The sequence below is a fragment of the Anastrepha obliqua genome, chromosome 1 (assembly GCF_027943255.1).
Source record: "Anastrepha obliqua isolate idAnaObli1 chromosome 1, idAnaObli1_1.0, whole genome shotgun sequence".
In the NCBI taxonomy this organism is placed as follows: Eukaryota; Metazoa; Arthropoda; class Insecta; order Diptera; family Tephritidae; genus Anastrepha; species Anastrepha obliqua.
The window spans coordinates 18,705,126-18,725,836 of NC_072892.1; the positions used below are offsets into that span (position 1 = coordinate 18,705,126).

The window sequence follows — 20,711 nt, forward strand, 5'->3', positions numbered from 1 at the left end:
CGGACCTTGTTTTTAAGCGCAATACCACTGAAAACGTCTAATAGCAAACGCAGAGTACTTTTTACACTCAATAAGTTTTCTAGAGGCTCACAAACTTGGCTGTTATTTGATCATTCGAGCCAAATCCCTTACCATGCCGTTTACGGATAGATTACTGGGTTGCATTGAAATTCCATTGCCGATATAATTGTTGTCCTCCTGCTACATTCGTGGATTAAAGGGAGGTACGTGAAATGGTTGTAGTGCCGGTCTGGCACTCCTCAAGCAGCACTAAAGCGCCGTTTGATACCATTATGAGACCCCCAACAGGCAAATATCTACGGTCAGCCAGAGCTATTGATATAATGGATAAGATTGCTGGGATTTAGGTTGGCGCACTGTCCCAGGCTGTTGAAGAAAGGAGCACCCAGCGATCTCAAACGTCTGGCTGCTAAGCCCGCACATTTACGGAGACAGTGCTCAACAGTCTCCTTTTCTGAAGGACCTCCACAGCTTCTGCAATGGGAGTTAAATGGTAACCCTAGCTTTACCGCGTGAGTGCCGATCGTCCAGTCACCGGTAAACGCAGCTACGAGTTTGGAAATTGAATGGCGAGGAGTATATTGTAATGGGTCCAAAGGGTTGTCGAAACAGCACATGAAGAAATTGAGCGCCATCTTTTCTGCGCTTTCCTGAGAAATAATTTGCGCAGTTCCCCTTTAACAACAGTTAGGGGGATGCCGATGCCCGGGTAGGAGGTCTCTGAGGCCAATTCAGTCCCCTTTCTGGCGAGCTCATCAGAAATTTCATTTCCCTCTAAGCTCCTATGTCCTGGAGCCCAGATCAGAGAAATGTTACCTGCACACCCAAGAGATTTGATTTCTTCCTTACAGGAGTTTACTAATTTCGTTCTGCACCATGGCGTCGTTAGAGCCTTAATCGCGGCTTGACTATCGGAGAAAATGATAATATCTCCCTCGCTCTCGCGTTCCCCAAGCATTTTGACAATTGGGGATCAAACAATACCATTATACCCACAGTAAAGAAATTAAAAATATTAGGAATAACTATTGCTAATAATTATAGATGGAATTGCCATGTAAACGAACTGGCTCCTGCACTGTCAAAAATACTGGGCATCATTAAATGCCTCACTAGAGCAAAATTCAACACCAACACTCATACATTACTCAACATAATTAGATCAATCATAACCTCAAAAATAGATTACGGTTTATATATTTTCGGAAATGCGCCGAAATCTATACTTAACAAGCTTAAAACTAAACTTCATTCAGCTATACGTACATCCCTTGGAGCCCCTTACACCATCCTAATTAAAACATGCAACTAGAATCAGACATACAAGCTATAGAAAACAGATACGAACTACAAATAACAAAACTTTTTAAGACATTACTGCATGCGTACGACACATCTCTTTCCAAACTAATAATAAACTACAAATGGTCCCGACAAACGAAGAAAAAAATTAATTTGGTACTAGACAGAACAATTTCAAAAACCACATTCTTCAATCTTCCTTTTCATCCACAAAAAAATAGTAATCTGGAACCTCCCTCCTAGCCTTATAAACATTACCCTGAGCACCAGTATTAAATCCGAAACACCTAAATCAGAATACAAACAAAAATTTCTTAAAATGAAAGACAACCTAAAAACTCATACATTCATCTACACCGCTGGCTCACAAATTAACAAAATTTCTACCTACGCCATAACTACCGACTCCACTATTCTCAAATTTGGCATTCTGCCATCCTATGTCTCTGTTTTATCAGCAGAAATCATAGCAATTTTAGAAGCAATTAAGCTGCTATTTAGTTAAAAAAAGAGGAAAATTTGTAATATGCTCGGATTCACTCTTGCCCCTCAAATCAATATTAAATATAAACAACTGCGACACATACCCTTACAATATAAGATCACTCCTGATGAAACACAATCCTAAAATTAAATTGGTCTGGATACCGGGACACTCCGGCATTGTCGGTAATGAACTAGTAGCCCAAGCTGCCAAAGAAGCATCTCGACTTCCACTCATTACTACCACACTTCTTAAAAAGTGCACACTAGGCACAACATCATAACCTGATATCACAAACTTCTAATTGGTATCAACGAGTTTTCCAAAAACAACACATAAACTGCTATTACTTAAAAAATGCTCAAAATTCACTTACCAGATTGGACCAAACAAAAATTTTAAGATTACAATTAGGCCACACCAAGCTCACAAATACATACCTTATAGACCCAAAGACCTACCCATTATGCACCATGTGCCAGACTAACTCCCGTGAACATATCCTCGATACTTGTCCTACTGTAACACAACTACGAACGCAAATCTTCAATAAAGACAAACCCTCTCACCTTCTCTCCAACCCGAACTTACAAAATAAGCACAAAATCCTTACCTTCCTAAAACTAATTTAACGTATTAATAGACATTCAATCTACAGGGTGTTACGATATGAAGTGTTACCTATTCAAAACACCATAACTTTCTTGTGTGAAATTAGTTTTTATTGATTTCCAAGACAAAATTGTTCAAAAATGATTACAATTTTAACATATATTCACTTTAGCTCGATATGACCACCTTTTGCCTTGACTATAGCCTTCAAACGGTCAAAAAATTAGTTGCATGCTGCACGAATGTGATCTGGTCTATTCTCGTATAATCGCTTGTTTCAGCGCATCCATACTGGCATATTTTTTAGTCCTCACCTTGCTCTCTAAAATGGATCAGATGGAATAGTCCATCGGATTTGCGTCTGGCGAATTCGAAAGCTATTGTGTGGACGAAATGAAGTGTGGAACATGATTTTTTAACCATTCTTGGTTCACACGAGCTTTACGAGACGGCGCCGAGTCCTGTTGGAACGTCCATGGTCTACGACCGAAATGTTTGCGTGTCCACGGCTCTAAAGCAGCTTCTAAAACATTTTCCCCATAATAAGTCGCATTCGCTTTGACACCAGGCTCGATAAAAACGATTGGAGAGCGTCCATCAGCGGTCATTGCGGCCCAAACCATTACTTGCGATGGGAAATTGCTTCGAGTGGCCATACGTGGGCTCAAATTCTCGTATGAGCGTTCGGTCAAGCAAACACGATCGTTTTGAGTGTTTATGAACTGCTCAATTGGGAAATTTTTGTCATCAGAAAATACAAGGTTAGGAAATTCGCCACGTTCGTGCACGCGCAATAACTCCTTTGCTCTTTCGCACCGAACTTTTTTTGCTGGGGTGAAAGATCGTGTGCTTTTTGGAACTTGTAAGCCTTGACCTTGAGCTCATTTTTCAATATGCGTCGAATGCTGTCTTGCGATATTTTCAGTTCTTTGGCCATTTTTCTTTCACTTCTACGTGGATTTCGTTCAAGTCGAGCCTTCTCTTTCCGAACCACTTCTGGCGTTGTCGCGGTGGTTTTTGGTCTACCTTCATTGTAACGTTTTATAGTGCGATACACAAACATTTTATTCGCTTTGAGGTGACTGAGCTCACGAACAATGGCTGGTTGTGATTTTCCAGCCAAATATAACGAAATCACACTATTACGTTTGAATTCCATCACAGAAAAAAAAAAAATCAACAAAACTGCGACGCAAATGCTTTTGATGGCTTATAAACAATATATTGAACTGTCATTAGAACAATTTTGACTTTGATGTCATGAGCTGTTTTACAAGCAGTGTGAAGTTGCTAACACTTCATATCGTTCACCCTGTAGTATAACCTTAAACTAACTAACTACTTAATTTTAAGCACATGGCATAGCTTAAGACCTTAGAAGTCATAGCTATCTTCTTTTTACAGTTAGCTTTAAGTTTTGTGAACTTTTCCAACTGCTATAAATAAAAAAATAAATAATTCACGAACTAATGAATAGAATATCATAAGAGTTTAAAAGCTGTATTTTTAAAGTTAGTAGTAACTGGAAGAAGGGTGAACGCAAACAAAATAGTGCTCTTAATGTGTTAGGCCTGGGACTTTTCAGCCCATGTGTTAACATACTGCAGAAATGGAAGTTTAAAATTAGCAGCAGCTTACCCAGAATTTCACTTTAGAATTTAGGTGCATAATATTTTCTGCGGTATGGGCTAATTGAAGTGCAGATTAGTATATGGTATAATAACAACAACAATATTCACTTACCTAAAAATTTGTTACTGCATTTTGCTTTATTTAGCTCTCAAAACTAAATCCAAAGTTTAATATTCACTCCTTTGAACAGATGAAGCAGATTAGGATTATTTTTCAGTCCGAATACTTTTCGCTTTTTATTAGATAAATTTTCTTACTTAGTATTTCCATTCCATGCAAATACGTACTTATAGTTTTATGTATGTATATATATATATATATATGACCGTAGGTATGTATATCATTAATTACACTACCTTATCCGTTTTCAATGTATGTAAGTATGCGATTTTTCATTTCTCATTTCTAATTTCTTTACTTATTGTATTGCAGTATTGGCAATTATTGTACACTACTTTGTATTCTTTTGTTCGTTATAATTACGCTTATTGTTGACAAATGCCGCTTTTGTTTCACAAAAGTCGGTCGACAAAGCCGGCCAGCTGGGAGGAAGGCAAACCAACTTGATCCACTATAAAAGCTGAACGGCAGACAGCTCAACTATTAGTGAGTATTTATCTACGAGCAAGGAAGCGAAACATTGGAATGCGTAGTTAAATGCAACCAATATCTGAGCGGCTTTCGCAGAAAACAATGGCCAAAGAAAATTAAACACAGAAATGTTTTAATCATTTTTAGACAAGCCGGACAGTATTTCGTGCAAAGAATAGCTTAAATACTTAATGGAGGTTGCTTTTACTTTAATATTTTATGAAAATACTGATTTTGTGCTGTTGGCAAAGAGGCTTAAATGAGTGATAATCAAGAAATAAACTCGAAAACTTTAGTTAGACAGCATACTGCCAGCTTACACTTAGATTATGCATACTAAACCACACACACACATACGCACTTATGTATTTATGCACTTATGCGTGCACTGTTCGTGTACTATACCTGCTTTGGACAGTCAAAAGGAACCTGCCGTGCGAAAACTAGATTTCGAGAAAATGTCTGCTAAAGTTAAGAATTCATTATCATGGCTTTCAACTCCTTTGCATTGCTGGAGTCGCTAAATCCAATGGAATGGCTTCAAAATTCAACATAACGACTGGATTGGGAATAAATTTATCGGATTCGCTTGAAAATCTGTACTCGCAAGTTGTTGGCATCGCTGAATGCCAATCTGATGTAAGTTTTTTCAAATTCTAAATATGCGTAAAAAATACAAAAACAAAAAAAATATTCAATTGATACTTAAAAAAAAAATGTAATGTGGTGAAAATTGTAAATAGTTGTCCATTAAATTAGTTACGAGATTTTCTAACAGATACAGCAATAAAATAAAATTAAATGATTATGAGTTCAATGCAAATACATACACATGCAACTTGCCGAACGCTGGTTTTTGAAGCCGCTGTTTAAGAATCTGATGTTAATTTTACGAAATTTGCAATACGGCGGTTGGCGTAGCTGAATGGGTTAGTGCGTGACTATCATTAGGAAGTACACAGGTTCGAATCTCCATGCACGAAACAACAAAATTATAGAAAAAGTTGTATCCAACAGCGATCGCCCCTCGGCAGGCAATGGCAAGTCTCCGAGTGACTTTCTGCCATGAAAAAAGGCTTATCATAAAAGATACCTGCGGAATCGGTTTAAAACTGTAAGTTCCTCCATTTGTGGAGAAACATCAAGACGCACATCACAATTAGGAGAAGGAGCTCGGCCAAGCACCCAAAAAAGGGTGTGAGCGTATATACAAGGTGGCGCAAAAGTAGCCTTGCGATGTTTTTTGGCTGTAATTTAAAAAAAAAGGAAAACTTTGATTTTTCTTGTGGATTATTTTTATTTGGTCTTTTAGTTTTTTTTACATCAAGTCGTGAATATGATGTCATGTAAATGGTCGCCGCCACAGATGATTGCCATTTGAGCCCTTTTTATGGCATTTTCCATCACTTTGGCCAAAATTTCCGGCGATAGGTCCTCACATTCTTGACGGATATTGTCTTTAATAGCTGCAAGAGTCTGAGGCTTGTTGACATAAGCCCGCCATTTCAAAATGCCCCACAAAAAGAAGTCTGGAGCGGTCAAATTAGGCGATCTTGCTGGCCAGTGCAAATCGCCAAAACGGGAGATTAGGTGCCCGGGAAATGCATCCTTTAGCATATCGGTTGTGGCACGTGCAGTGTGTGCCGTTGCACCGTCCTGCTGGAACCACATGTTTTCCAATCCCAATTCATCAAATTGCGGCAAAAAGAACTCGTTGATCATTGCTCTGTAGCGCTCACCATTCACAGTAACCGTTTGGGCCGCGACGTCTTCGAAGAAAAAAGGTCCGATGACTCCTCCAGCGAAAACAGCACACCATACAGTGACTTTGAGCGGATGTAATGGCTCTTCCTGGGTTACACGCGGATTTTCAGTGCCGCAGAAGCGTAAATTTTGCTTATTTACGTACCCGCTAAGATGGAAATGGGCCTCATCACTCATGATTATTTTTGATGAAAAATCATCTTCCTCTTGGGGGTGATTAAGGATGGCTTGAGCATATGTTAGACGCGATTGGCGGTCAGAAGCCAACAGCTGATGCACCATCTAGACTTTGTACGGAAACATCTTCAAATCTTGTACCAAAATTCGCTGTAAAGACCGTCGACTGATACCCATTTGCGTGGCACGTCGTCTGGTCGATGTCGATGGCGCTTCCATGACATCCTCGGCTACAGCAGCAATGTTCTCTGCAGAACGGCTACTCCGGGGTCTGCCACGCCTGGCAGCATCTCGTGTTGTGCCAGTCTCTTCGAGGTGAGCGGCTAAACGTCGCAGTGTTTCATCAGTAGGCGTTGGACGACGAGGAAATCTGCGACGAAATTCTCGTTGTGCCAAAGTCGGGGCCAATCGCGAAATGTATAGCATCTTCTGATAGGAGGATTACTTTAGCGCCACCTGTTATATACAGATATATGCATATATTTGAGCGCCCCCGGTAGTCTAGCATAAGTGCACTAACCATCCCATCCCAGAGGTTGAATCCTCACAAAAAAAAATAAAATAAAATAAAATAAAAAAATAACATTCCTCAACCTCAAAAACTTATCCTTTCCATCTTTACTCCCGTATAATAGTCTGCGCATTATGTGCATTGTGGCTGCTAAAACAAGCAAAAACTCCTTCTCGCAGCAAAATGCGAAACACAGATGGCGCTTCAAGCACTAAGAAGATGTTGTTCCTAAGCAACGACAGGTGGTCATTCCTACTATTTAGGACTGGTAGCGGCAGGCTAATCACCTACCCTATCAGAAATCAAACATATTAACGAAACTAACGCAAGACAAAAGGCGAAACAACGACGTTCAACTCATAAGGAACCCAAGTGTCCTCTTTCTGAATCGTTGCCAAAGCATACAATCACTTGGAAATGGTTTGGCGGGTAACTCCTAATGCTGAAGTAAGCTCTTCTTGCGTTTGACAAGGATCCTCATTGTGCAATGCCTCCAGCCTCCAATTTAGCGTCTTCGAAGGTTTTTGGCCTTCCTTCACGCGGACGGTCGTCAACATTAAAATCACCCTCTTTGAAGCGGCGGAACCAATCTCGGCACATTGTTTCACTTAAAGCAGCATCTCCATAAACTTTTTGTAGCTCTCGATGCGCTTCAGCCGCCGTTTTTTTCCGAATAAAAGAGGAAAATAAACACTTCACAAAATCAGACATTTTCACAAAACCAAAAGTATTGATACCAAAACAAAATCGCTAATGTGTCGAAGCAGTTTGTTTACCGTATGTCTAAGCTTGGTTTATAAACGTTTAGGTTATGTTAGAATCGACTAGCACACACTACTGGCGGCATCTATTGACAAACAGCGAGAACTTAGTTGCGCACCTATTAAGAGCTGATGATTTTTTAAAATTGTATCTCATGCGGCTGAAGTTCAAGTGAATTTGATAAATTCGGACGAAATCTTCCGCCATATTGGAGCCTATGTTCCATTGAGGCTCTATGATCGATACAGGAATAAAATGATCAAATGTATATTGGATCCTCCATTTCGCATTTTGAAAACGTAAATCGTAATCAGCGATTTCGGTAACCTTCGAGTAAAAAGTTTCAAGAAAATCTGACCAAAGCTTAAAATTTTCTTCTGTACTGATTTCATCTACATACATTTTTTCAAAATGGCTCGCTCTTATGAGCCGAGCTGGTTGCTATTAGTAGGGCACTGCACGTGCGTGTTGAGCGTGGTGAAAATATTTCTAGAGGTTTGCTATTTAGCAGATCGTTATTTTGCTCTGAGCGAATTAGACAGAATCAGCTGTTAGGCTGATGTCACTTGGGATGTGTTTAAGAAAATTTAGCTTGTGTTAGTGATGTACGAAAAAATCAACCAATCACACTTCGTTGCCGTCTGGCTAACAATTGGTTGCACGAGTGTGTGAATAGATGGGAAATGATCGTGCAGAGTTCGGCTGCCGAAACCGCAAGTGACGTGGCTGCGAAAGTTGCCCTCACAATTTGGCGTCTTCAGCATAGCTAAGTAGCAAACTTGGTAATCTATCATGCTTGGGTAGGATGTACGGTGTGCACATTTTAAATTTCACATTTCATAAGCCCTTTGAGAGTTGCAGCGATCTGCTCGGTAAATGAAATATTAACCAAATTGAAAGTTGCTGCATTCTTAGGGGCGTGCATGAAACTGAACGGAAGCTGCAATGAAACACCCAACTGTGAAGTGTAACTGCAAAAGAACTATTGAAGTGATTTATTTTACTTGCACTCAGGATCACTAAAAAACTGAAAACGAATTTGATCGACGATACGCATCTTTTGACTGTCCAAGCCACTTGCCGTATGCTTCAGTTACTTTAGGTGTATATAATTTGAAATAATTACTTACAGCTATTATAATATAATTTATTTATAGTTATTGTTTTATGTCAAAGTTTGTGTTAAGACTTCGATCGTTTTCACGTTTTAATTTTTTACTTTCTGTAATATTTTTTTAATTTTTATTTTTATTTCACTGCACATTCAATATGACTATCTTTAATGCTATTCTGTATTGATCTAATTTTGTATAACAAATGCTTTCAACTACAATAGTATTTTTTTATGCAAATTTAGGACACACATAAATCACAATATTAAATCTAAATTACGTTCATGTCGACGCACAGAGCCTCTTCATTTATTATATATAAATACTCATTTAATTTCATACTTGAAACGTATTTTTTTACTTACTTCTTGCTTTATTATTTAATTACATAAATAATTGTATATTCGTATATGAATGTGTTAGTGTTATTTTTATTTTTTTGTTGCTGTGTCTGGTTTTTTGATTGCAGTTCAATTATCTGTTTGTCGCTAATTAATTACCGTAATCATCGATGAAGGTGTCGATAATGTACCGTTTCACCTCGTTTATGGATGTCCGCTTGCTGGAGCATTGCTGTCGTTCCTGGTTGTCGGGCAGTACCAGCAGTTGTTGCAGCTCACCCTTTTGTGATTATTATTAATAAAATAAAGAATTAAAACAAAAAATGATGGGAAGAGAAACGTTTGAAGTGGTCAAATATTGTGGTGTCGAATATGTGAATAACCATGAAAAATGGCAAATTGTTAGCGAAAATATTTCTTATTTTAAGTTAATCAAAAACAAAACAAAAACAAAAAGTAAATAGAAAAAAAAAATACCAACCAAACCCGCGCATAAATTTATATCAGGTCAGTCCATAAGTTCGTGCGTTTTTTAAAGGTGGTTTTAAAATGAATAAAAAGATGTTTAAAGTATTTATTAATCAATAATATATTTTCCTTCATTATTTACAATGTCTTCCCAACGTTTAGACAAATTTTTAATTCCCTGCTCAAAAACTTGTTTACTCTTGGAGCCAAAATACGCTTCGGTATCCCTTTTTATAGCTTCTTTTGAGGAGTAGTTCTTGTTACTCATATGGGATTGAAGTCCACGGAAAAGGTGATAATCACAAGGTACAATATCTGGAGGGTATGGTGGATGCGGCATTAGCTCCCATCCGAACTCGTTCAGCTTGCCTAATGTTTGCCTTGCGGTATAAGGTCTTGCGTTGTCGTGGTAAAACAAAACTTTGCGTATAATCACTAAAGACGGTCGATTTTTTTTAAGTGCCTCATTCAGGTTTGATAGCTGATGGGAATAATAGTCAGCAGTTATCGTCTGGTTTAGTTCCAGAAGTTCATAATAAACAATACCGGCCATATCCCACCAAATAAACAGGAGAATTTTCTTGAGGTGAAGGCCATCTCTAGGGGTCGGTTCTGGTGTTTCATCTTTATCTAACCATTGTCGTTTGCGAACAGGATTATTGTAAAGGACCCAATTTTCATCACCAGTAACGATACGGTTCAAAAAACTTTCATTTTCAATCCGTTGCAGCAGCTGAGAACACACATTCACTCTGTGCTAAAGGTTAGCGACGGAAAGTCTATGCGGAACCCATTTCCCACCATTGAAACCTTTCCCAACTGAACTAGGTGCCTGTGAACTGTTCCATGCGATGAACATGTCGACTGACAAATTTAGCTCAGCTTCCACGAGTTCCAGCAAGGCGTCGGAGTTAAAGACTTCAGGACGACAAGCACGCGGGGTATCCTCCACGTCGCAGTTACCACGTCGGAATTTTGAAAACCACTTTAGCGCAGTCCTTACACTCACGGTATCCTCTGCGTGAATAGCGTTTATTTCTGCAGCAGCAGATGTTGAATTTTTACCACTTTGTATGCAAAAATCGTACAAAAGTAAAATTATTGGTAAAATACGCACGAACTTATGGACTGACCTGATAAATAAAATTATAAATTCCGAATTATTTATGCAAACTATCAGGATATGCAAATAATTTGGGGCACAAATGTGATGAAGATAGCAAAAAATATTTCAACAAATAAAGCCACAACTGGTTGAATGTGTTTTCTAAAAAAAATTGCTTTTAAAAATATTCGAATATAAATAAATTCTTTTGGCATTAAATTATTTTTGAATTCCCCTAGTTCCCCAATTTCACATGTTAATATATCTTATGATCAGAAAGTAGCGAGAATGTTTAATTCAAGGGGTTATATACCTTGTGTTGGACTAAAAAATCGAAACTTTTTTTATGGCATATTCTAAAAGCACATCATGTTAAAAATATAAATTCAAAAAAACATAAAGATCGAATCACTAGAACGAAAGTTACACACCGTGGAAGCGCGCGACCTTTCTTGGAACGAAAGTGCACGCAAAACTTTAGTCGCGATTATCTCGAAGTCGTGTTTTTTGAAAATTAGCGTCACGTTGATCATTATTTATCAAAAACTATTTGACCGATTTGCATAAACTTTTTTTTTAATTATTCGAAGTTACAACCTCGTGAATCTGAACGGTTCATTTTTTATAAATATTTGCATAGTTCGCTGGATTAAATTTTTTTTTTTTTAATTTTTCAACCCCTCAAAAATCGTTTGTTTGGTGCAAAGCGGTTTTCACATCGAGGAAATTTTTTTTGGGTAAATAATCCATTCAGATTCACTAAAAATCATTTTTCTACAATAATCATTCAATCTTTTTGATCTCAATTGAGCTAATCATGCGCTACCGAGATCACCGCAAGCCTCTTCTAAAAAACGGCGATTCGGGGGAGGGGCGATATCAACAATAAATAATAACATTTTTTAAAATAAAAACATCAAAATGTATTCTTCGAGAGTTACCCTTCAGTATGATATATGTCTCATTTGAATAAAAGTTCTAAAACATATTTAAAAAAAAATTATAACAATCGTCCATTTTTTCGAGCTCACAAGGTATATAACCTCTTAAACGAACCGCGCACGTGGGTCCATATTTTTTTCTCATGTTGGTAGGACTGAAAGATACACATCTGTCACTATTTATCCGTTTTGAAGTGTTTGAGAGATGCTGTACGTTGCAAACGGCCGAAAATGTGGGCAAACAATTCTTGGACTTTGCATGATGATAACGCGCCATCGCACCGAGCCCAAATTGAGCTGGATTATTTGACCAAACACCTATTAAATACCATCGTGCAAGCATTGTATTCACCTGATACAGCCCCGTGCGACTTCTTGTTGTTTCCCAAGTTGAAGTTACCACTTCGTGGGAGCAGATTTCAGTCGATAGAGGCGATCAAAGAGCGACGAAGGAGTTGAAGACTATCCCTTCGTCGGCCTAACAGGGGTGCATGGAGGACTGGGCTAAACGTTGGCACATGTGTGCTGCTTCAGACGGGTCATATTTTCAATTAGATAAAATAAATTTTCCTCAAATTTAACTCTGTTTTGTTTTATTTAAACATTCTCGGTACTTTCAGATCATAGGGTGTAAGTAAGTTCTTATAAGTGTCACATTTATTATTTAATTTTTTTATGTCAGACGGAACTACGGAACTGCGGAACATTTTTGTATTTCCGATCTGGTGATTTTACGGTTGCCCAGCGTTTTACTTTTACGGCAAAGGACCATGAAAACAATAATTTCCTTAAATGTTTGCCTGGTTTTCATAATTTGACACGAAATGTCAACATATTGACATTTTAACACTTAGGCATCGTAGCAAATCGAAATGACCCAAGACTTAAAAAGAGTGTTTTGATTGGAGGGGCATATTTGTCAGCTAGGTAGGTGGGTAGGTTAGATGGCAAGAGTACCCCAGGTGCACTACAAGTAGCTCTTACGAGCCGTTTTGGTACCGTAAATTGGACCACTACCTGCGAAAAATTTAGGGAAGAGAAACCATCTACAGCCATTCAGTGCTGTTTATGTAGTGGAGGAGAGAAAAGGGATTTAGGTTGTCAAATTTTCTGAAGCCATCCCCAAAGAGCACGCTAAGGAATCTCAAGCGCCTAGCCGCCAGAGCCGCACATTTGCAGAGAAAGTGCTCAACAGTCTCTTTTCCTGCAGGCTCCGTACAGCTTCTGCAATACGGGTGGTACCGAAGCTCAAGCTTCTCCGCATGAGTTCCGATCACCCAGTGACCAGTGAACACCGCAATGAGTTCGGAGATTGAATGGCGGGGGATTCACATCACCTTAAGCGTCCTGTTTTTGTCGTATTGGGGCCATGGTGTTTTCGAGATAGCACACGATGAGACAGCCCTCCATCTGTCTTGCGTTTTTGGGAGAAACAAATTGTGCAGTTTCCCTTTAGCAACGGTCAAGGGGACACCGATGTCTGAGATGGGCCAACTGAAACCGGTTCTGTCAATTTAATTTCCCTCTATATTCCTATGCCTAGGAACCCAGTTAAGGGAAATGTTTTCTGTGCGTTCGAGACATTTGAGTTCCTCCTTACAGGAGTTCACCAGAAGAAAGCTGCAATACAGCGACGATAGGAACTTAATGGCAGCTTGACTATAGGAAAAAATATTAATGTCTCCCTGCCTACAGCGATCCCTAAGCATTTTGATTGCTTTCAGGATGGCTTAGACCCTGCTTGAAAAACGCTGCTCGCTTCCGGCGGTTTAAAGGAGCCTGACATATTAGCTGATTCAGAGAAAACTAGCGCTCCCACTCCAGATTTCATCTTGGATCCGTCAGTGAAAACAGAGATACCTATATCCGTGCCTCCAGAAGCCAATCTCCTTCAACCCAATAGTGCTCTTAGCAGCAATGGATTTAAGTTGAAGATCCACGGGAAGTACGTGCAGAATGATGTTGAGGACAGCGGTGGGACATGTTCTACATGCCCCAGTGTTGCCCACACATGCAGTTCTATCCGTTCTCTCCAATTTAGTGGTGTTGTAGCCCTTTTGAAGAGCTACCCACGAAACAAGGCAGACTAAATACATATTTTTTTCCAGTATATATTAACATTTCATTATGAAAAGTATTATCCCTGAACATCGATACTTTGGGAAAAGCGTTCATCGCATCTTCAGGTCAATTTATGATGCACGTAACCGTCCTGCGTTTCGGCTTAAATACTACGGGAATAAGAAAAATTGCCATATTTGGGCCCAACCCTATGCAAGAAAAGCCATTACATCCATTGGAAACAACCAACCATTTGGTGCGGCCTACGGGCTGGAGATATCATCATTCCATATTTCGTCATATACGAGGCTGGCGTCAATGTAACAGTGAATGGCGAACGCTATCGTGTCATGATAAACGACTTTTAATGTCGAATACCTGAAATTGAAGCCCGTGATCTACACAACATTTGATTACAACAATCCAAACGGCGGTACTTGCCATTCAGCCCGTGAAACAATGGATTTACAATGGATTCTCATTTGGTAATTTTTTCTTACATACATTTATGCTGACGACTTAAAGCTATTTTTAATTATAATTAATTAAAATAACACAGCTGGCAAATTTGTTATGTGGTGTCAAAAATCTCAACTTTCTCTAAATAACAAAAAATGGTATCTTGTCACTTTTCCAAAATCCCCATTGCCGTTCATATTTCTTATAGCAAATAAAATATTGTACTCCAATCTGTTAAAGAATCTAAAGATTCAGATGATGAGACAATTTTCGACAGCCGTTTTTCATTTAATAGTCACATTAATTACATCTTATCAAAAAGAAATTCTGTCTTAGGCTTTGAGCCTTTCCAAATTTTAGTGTTCCTTCATGCAGAAATTGAAGACCACACCACACATTTTTAGTCGACAGGATCGCATGTGTGCGAAAGGTGTCTCTAAAATTTGCACTAAGATCAGGAAAGGTTTATGATCCTATCCCATCTTGCACATCCCGTTTGTTATTGATCAACTTGAAGTCTTTAGCAAGTAGAAGATCGATTCTTGTTCCCTCGTTTGTTTTCAATGTTATTAAGGGTGGTATTAATTGCTCATTTCTGTTTCAAAATATAAATTTTCTTGCATCTCACAGAATTCTTTGTAACGCTCTTCCTTTCTATCTCTTGGGTTGGCAACTAAGTAATTGCGGATTTCCCTCATAGATGGCTTTAGTTGAATTTTTAGGTTTGCAGACGTAGTACAAATGTAAAACGCATTTTGTTATTTGATAGTTGGCAATTCAGCTGCCAATCAGTAAAAAAAGTTTTTTGATCGATTGCGTAGTTTTCGTTTGGCGTTTGTTGAAAAATGGAAAATCAAAAGTAACATTTTCGTCATATTTCGCTTTTTTATTTCCGCAAAGGGAAAACCGCATCGCAAGCTCATAAAAAGTTATGTGCTGTTTATAGTGACGAAGCCTTAAAAGAACGGCAGTGACAAAATTGGTTTGCCAAATTTTGTTCTGGTGATTTTTCACTCAAAGATGCAAAACGCTCGGGTCGTCCAGTGGAAGTTGATGACGCCCTAATCAAAGCAATAATCGACTCGGATAGTCACCGTACAACATGTGAGATTGCAGAGAAGCTTCATGTATCACAAACATGCATTGAAAATTACTTAAAACAACTTGGCTATGTTCAAAACCTGGGTTCCTCTCGAATTGAAAAAAAAGCATTTAACGAGACGCATTAACAGCTGGGATTCGCTAAAGCAACGTAATGAAAATGATTAAGTTTTAAAACGACTGATAACTGGCGATGAAAAATGGATTGTTTACAACAATATCAAGCGGAAAAGATCGTAGAGCAGGCCAACTCAAACAACATCAAAAGCTGATATTCATCAAAAGAAGGTTTTGCTATCAGTTTGGTGGGATTACAAAGGAATTGTCTACTTGGAACTCTTACCACCCAACCGAACGATCAATCTCTGGCCACTCGGCAAAAGTTATTGGAGCTTGGTTGAGATGTTTTACCACAGCCACCGTATAGTCCTGACCTTGCACCATCTGTTTACTTTTTGTTTCGATCTTTACAAAACTCCTTGAATGGTAACAATTTCAATAACGATGATGATGTCAAATCGTACCTGATTGAGTTTTTTGCTAATAAAAACCAGAAGTTTTATGAACGTGGAATTATGATGCTGCCTGCAAGATGGCAAAAGGTCATTGATCGAAATGGGCAATACATTACAGAATAAAGTTATTTAGTTCAATGAAAAAATTGTCTTTGATTTTCTAAAAAAAAAATCCGCAATTACTTAGTTGCCAACCCAATAAATAACTTCAAAACAAATTATGCTTGCAAGCTCCTATTGAAAGTGCGTTCCATGATTTTAATGAGATCTCCAATTCTAACTTCCGAGCTTTCTCAGTTACAAAGATTTTTCAGAAAGAATTTTCAGTACTACTATCTATCTTTTAGCTTAGTTAAATGTAAGTTTATAATTTAATTATGTATATATTTTCATTATCCCCTAAGGTTAGTAGTCAGTTTGAAATCAAATAAATAAATAAGTATTCAAAATTCATACGTTGCTCCTGTATTAATCTTAGATGCTTTGCATTTTAATTAATTACTTTGGTGCGGGTACGAGGGGTGCCTTTTATATTTCGGGATTTGGCAACCCTGGTGTTGCAATCTGGCAACTGACAGCTGTATCGCAAAGTTTGACATTTTTTGGCTTTTACGTACTCAGAACGTTTTGAGATACCAGCGCTATTTGTGTTGTTTACAGTAGCTTAAAAGATTCATCTCGGTCCAAAAATGGAATTAAATCGTGAACATTTTGCGATTATTTTTTACAACTTTCGACGTGGATTAACTCAGCAACATTGCATGGATGGACTTAATTCGTTTTTTGGGGATGAAGCTTCATCAAGGACCAGTGTTTATTGATGGTATGGTGAATTCAATCGTGGTCGTAGTTCACTCCAAGACGAATTTCGTGAAGGTCTTCCAAAATCAGTTGATGTTCCGAAAACCATTGATGCTGTCCGCGAACTGATATTACAAGATCGTCATGTGACCTATCGTGAGATTGAGACAATCTTAGGCATTAGTGGGACCAGCATACATTCAATATTGCATAAACAATTGACTGTCAAAAAAATTTGTTCGCGTTGGATCCCACACAATTTGTCAATCGCTCAAAAAACGGTTCGTGTCGATTGGTCGAAGGAAATGCTCAAAAAATACGATCGCGGGGCTTCGAAACACGTCTATGACAGGTGATGAATCATGGATCAAATCTAACAAAAGTTTTTCGCGCACGAAGCACTTCCAAGCAAATGGTCGCCTGTTTTTTCGGAAAAACTGGACATGTCGCAACCGTACCACTAGAACAACGCAGAACAGTAAATTCTGAGTGGTACACAACCATTTGTTTGCTAATTGTCTTCCAAGAAATTAGGAAAACCAATTGCCAAAGACGGGTAACTCTTCACCAGGAAAATGCGAGCTTTCACACATCGGCTCAAACAACTGCATCGAATTAATGGGTCATCCGCCGTATAGTCCTGACTTGGCACCGAATGACTTCTTTTTATTCCCGTACGTAAAAAACAAACTGAGAGGTCAACGTTTTTCGACACCTGAAGAAGCGGTTGCGGCATTCAGAATGCATGTTTTGGAGGTACCTCATTCAGAGTGGCAAAAGTGCTTCGACAATTGGTTCAAACGCATGCAAAAGTGTATAGATCTTCATGGAGAATATTTTGAAAAACAATAAAGTGATTTTCGATGAATAAAATTTTGTTTTGTTCTCTAATCCCGACATATAAAAGGCACCCCTCGTATTGTACACTTTCCAAAAATTCCTAATAATCGTAGCATTTTCCCTGAGATCTTTGCTCCTATCAAATTGAGCAAATTTTCCTTGTGAAATAGTTAATGTGGAAGGCAGGCATAGTTTTGGCCCGGCTCTGTGTATTTTAAATATTATATCGACACTAACAACGAAATGATAATGTCGAATGTGTGCATTTACCAAGTTTGGTGTAGTATTTCCAATATTAAAAATATACAAACACACATTGCTGATCGGTGAGGAGTTAACTTGTCCGAGTGCGTGCATTATTTGTAGATTTAAATTTATGAAAATCAGGCACAAATATGTGCTTTTTGTTGGAGTACATTTAAAATAATTAACGTCCACATTCAATTACAAAATAATAGTCCGTGTTATGCTATAGTAATTCAGTGCTGAATTTGCTGCTCAACAATGAGTTAAGTGTGGGCAACGCCATGCGAAAATGTTGTAATAGTCAATGAAACTTTAAATATGATTTTTTTGCACTTTCGATTATTGTCCAACTTCGTGCTACAAGTTTCCTTCAATGCCCAAATTTTTACTCAGGTTGTCGGTTGTGCGAGCAGACCTGATGGACATGGCTAAATCGGTGTCTCCTTTTTTTCATTTCACTAAAACAACATTTAGTCAATCTATACATATATCTTTCCATTCCTTTATGCTATTGGAAATATTTGGTTTTGAACGCGGCATTAATATCATCTTAATGGCTATAAAAATAGCGTCATATGAAAATATAATATTTAAGGTCTGTATGTATTAATTAAGGTCTATGAATAAGTTCGTGCGGTTTTTTTTCGAAATTTGAATTTCGGATCATTCCCATGGCTTTTAAACGTTTGGAAATGGTTGATTGATCAACTCCCAAAGTTTTTGCAACCTCTTCTTGCGTTTGAGCCGGATCTTGATCGAGCAATTCCTCCAATTCGGTATCCATGAACTTTGGCGGCGCGGCCAAAATCACCACTTTTAAAGCGTGCAAACCACTTCTGGCACGTTCGCTCAGCTAGAGCATGCTCACCATAAACTTCCACCAAGATACGATGACTTTCGGCTGCTTTTTTCTTCATATTAAAGAATTCCCCGCAAAAACACATTATTTGGCACGAAATTCGACATTTTCAAGTGTGGTAAAATATTGTTGTTTACGCTTCAAATAAAAAACTTATACTGACGTTTGTGCCTTACGACAGTAGCTCTCCAATGAATGTTTGGAAATGTGGATCGATGGAATAATAATCAAGTTACGCCATCTGTTGTAAAACCGCACGAACTTATCCATTAGCTTAAACTAGTTGCCTTGTAATGTCCTTTTCAAAAACGGAAGATAGTTTATCGCTAAACGCTTTGGGTGCGGGATTAATGTCGAATGGTCCAAAATTTATCAAAATATTATAAACAACTTAATGAAATCGAAGCCTTGACGACTTCAACAAGTAATGAGCAAAGGAGGATCCAACACAAATTACTAAGCTACATATTATAAACTCAAGCCAGGAGTTATATTTTCTTTGCTTTCTGGCTATTTTTAATATATTTACCAATAAAAGATTAAATATTAAAAGCAATGACTAATAGGCATTTTACCTTCCCTATCGAAAGTATTTGAAAAACTTTTGGGCGACAAATTGCCTGCTATTTGGGCAATAATAAGTAATTGCTGCTGAGTAATTTCCAGTCGGGCCTCAGAAATCTGCTCCACAGCTATGCTTAACATTGTTGAAGATGTTCGCTCTGCTTATGACACAAACTACCTAACAGTGCTAGTATTACTCTATTTTTCAAAAGCGTTTGGTACTATTGATCACAATATTTTGTTGCAAAAATTGTGTTATCACTACAAGTGTGGAGCATTTTCTCTGCAGCTAATAAAAAGTTACCTTTCGAATCGGCCAAAACAAGTTAAGTGTGGCGATAACTACTCAACCCTAAAACCGATTACATCAGGTGGGCCGCAGGGCTCTATTTTAGGTCCCATTTTATTTTGCATTTTTATGAATGATATTTTTGAGTTTTGCTAAAATTCGCCGATTCATCTCTATGCTGATGACACTCAGATCTACCTGTCAAGGCCAATAGGTCTTATTGAAGATTTGATTGCAAGGCTTAATGAAGACCTCACTAGTAGATATGTCTAACCGGTCCTAATCTAAAAACTTGAAATTAAATGAGTCAAAGACGAAGTCGATTGCTGTTTCCCATTCAAAATATGACCTTAGCTCTTTGCCGCCTATAATGCTTAATGAAGTAAATATTAACTTTGATAAGAAAGTAACTCACCAGGGTTTCAGAAAAAATACCCGACGATCGTGCGTTGACCACGTAAACCTTGTTGTAATCAAGATATATAATATTCTTAGAAAGCTATATAGAGCGGGGGCTGTATGGAGTTGAGTGTGCAAAATGTGAGGACCGCATTCTGTAAATAGTTTTAAACTCAGAAAAGCTTGCAGATTATGATTCTGGATGTTGCCGGGAGATTTGATGGTCCATTTTTTTTTTACCCCACCCCCTTAGTATTCAAGTAAATGGTAGTATTGGAATAAGATGGGACCTAGTGATCCCGAAGGGAATTTTCGCGCTAAGCACGAATCCGAGTTCAAAAATTTTCCATCACGTCAGGTTTTCGAGAAAAAGGGGGTTGAAACCCCTAAAAATAGCGTATTTGGCCATTTTTCAAAAATTGTGGAGCAAAACCCTAACGTGCTACGATCTTCGTTATTGTCAGTAATTGAAGGTTGAACTTTGCTCTTTGAAATAAGCCCAAACCCAAATTGTTCGCATGCACCCTTAGAGTAGGGGGTGTACTTATGTCTACGGGGGTAGAGAAAAAAATGAACATAGGGGGGGGGTAAAAAAAAAAAATGGACCATCAAATCTCCCGGCAACATCCAGAATCATAATCTGCAAGCTTTTCTTAGTTCAAAACTATTTACAGAATGCGGTCCTCACATTTTGCATACTCAATGTCCTTTAGCGCCTGCACTATCAGACGATGTATTAGATTTGAAAATTTGA

The 20,711-nt window shown here is 38.2% G+C and overlaps 1 protein-coding gene across 1 annotated transcript in view; it reads right to left on the bottom strand.

Annotated features, from left to right (window-relative positions):
- Nucleotides 1-9,135: 9,135 nt before the first annotated feature.
- LOC129236294 (uncharacterized) overlaps nt 9,136-20,711 on the bottom strand; it is a 110,933-nt gene continuing 99,357 nt past the window's right edge. Inside the window, exon 8 of the mRNA XM_054870594.1 lies at nt 9,136-9,589. Coding sequence (XP_054726569.1) covers nt 9,461-9,589 — 129 coding nt within the window. The 3' untranslated portion in view covers nt 9,136-9,460. The remainder of the gene's footprint in view (nt 9,590-20,711) is intronic.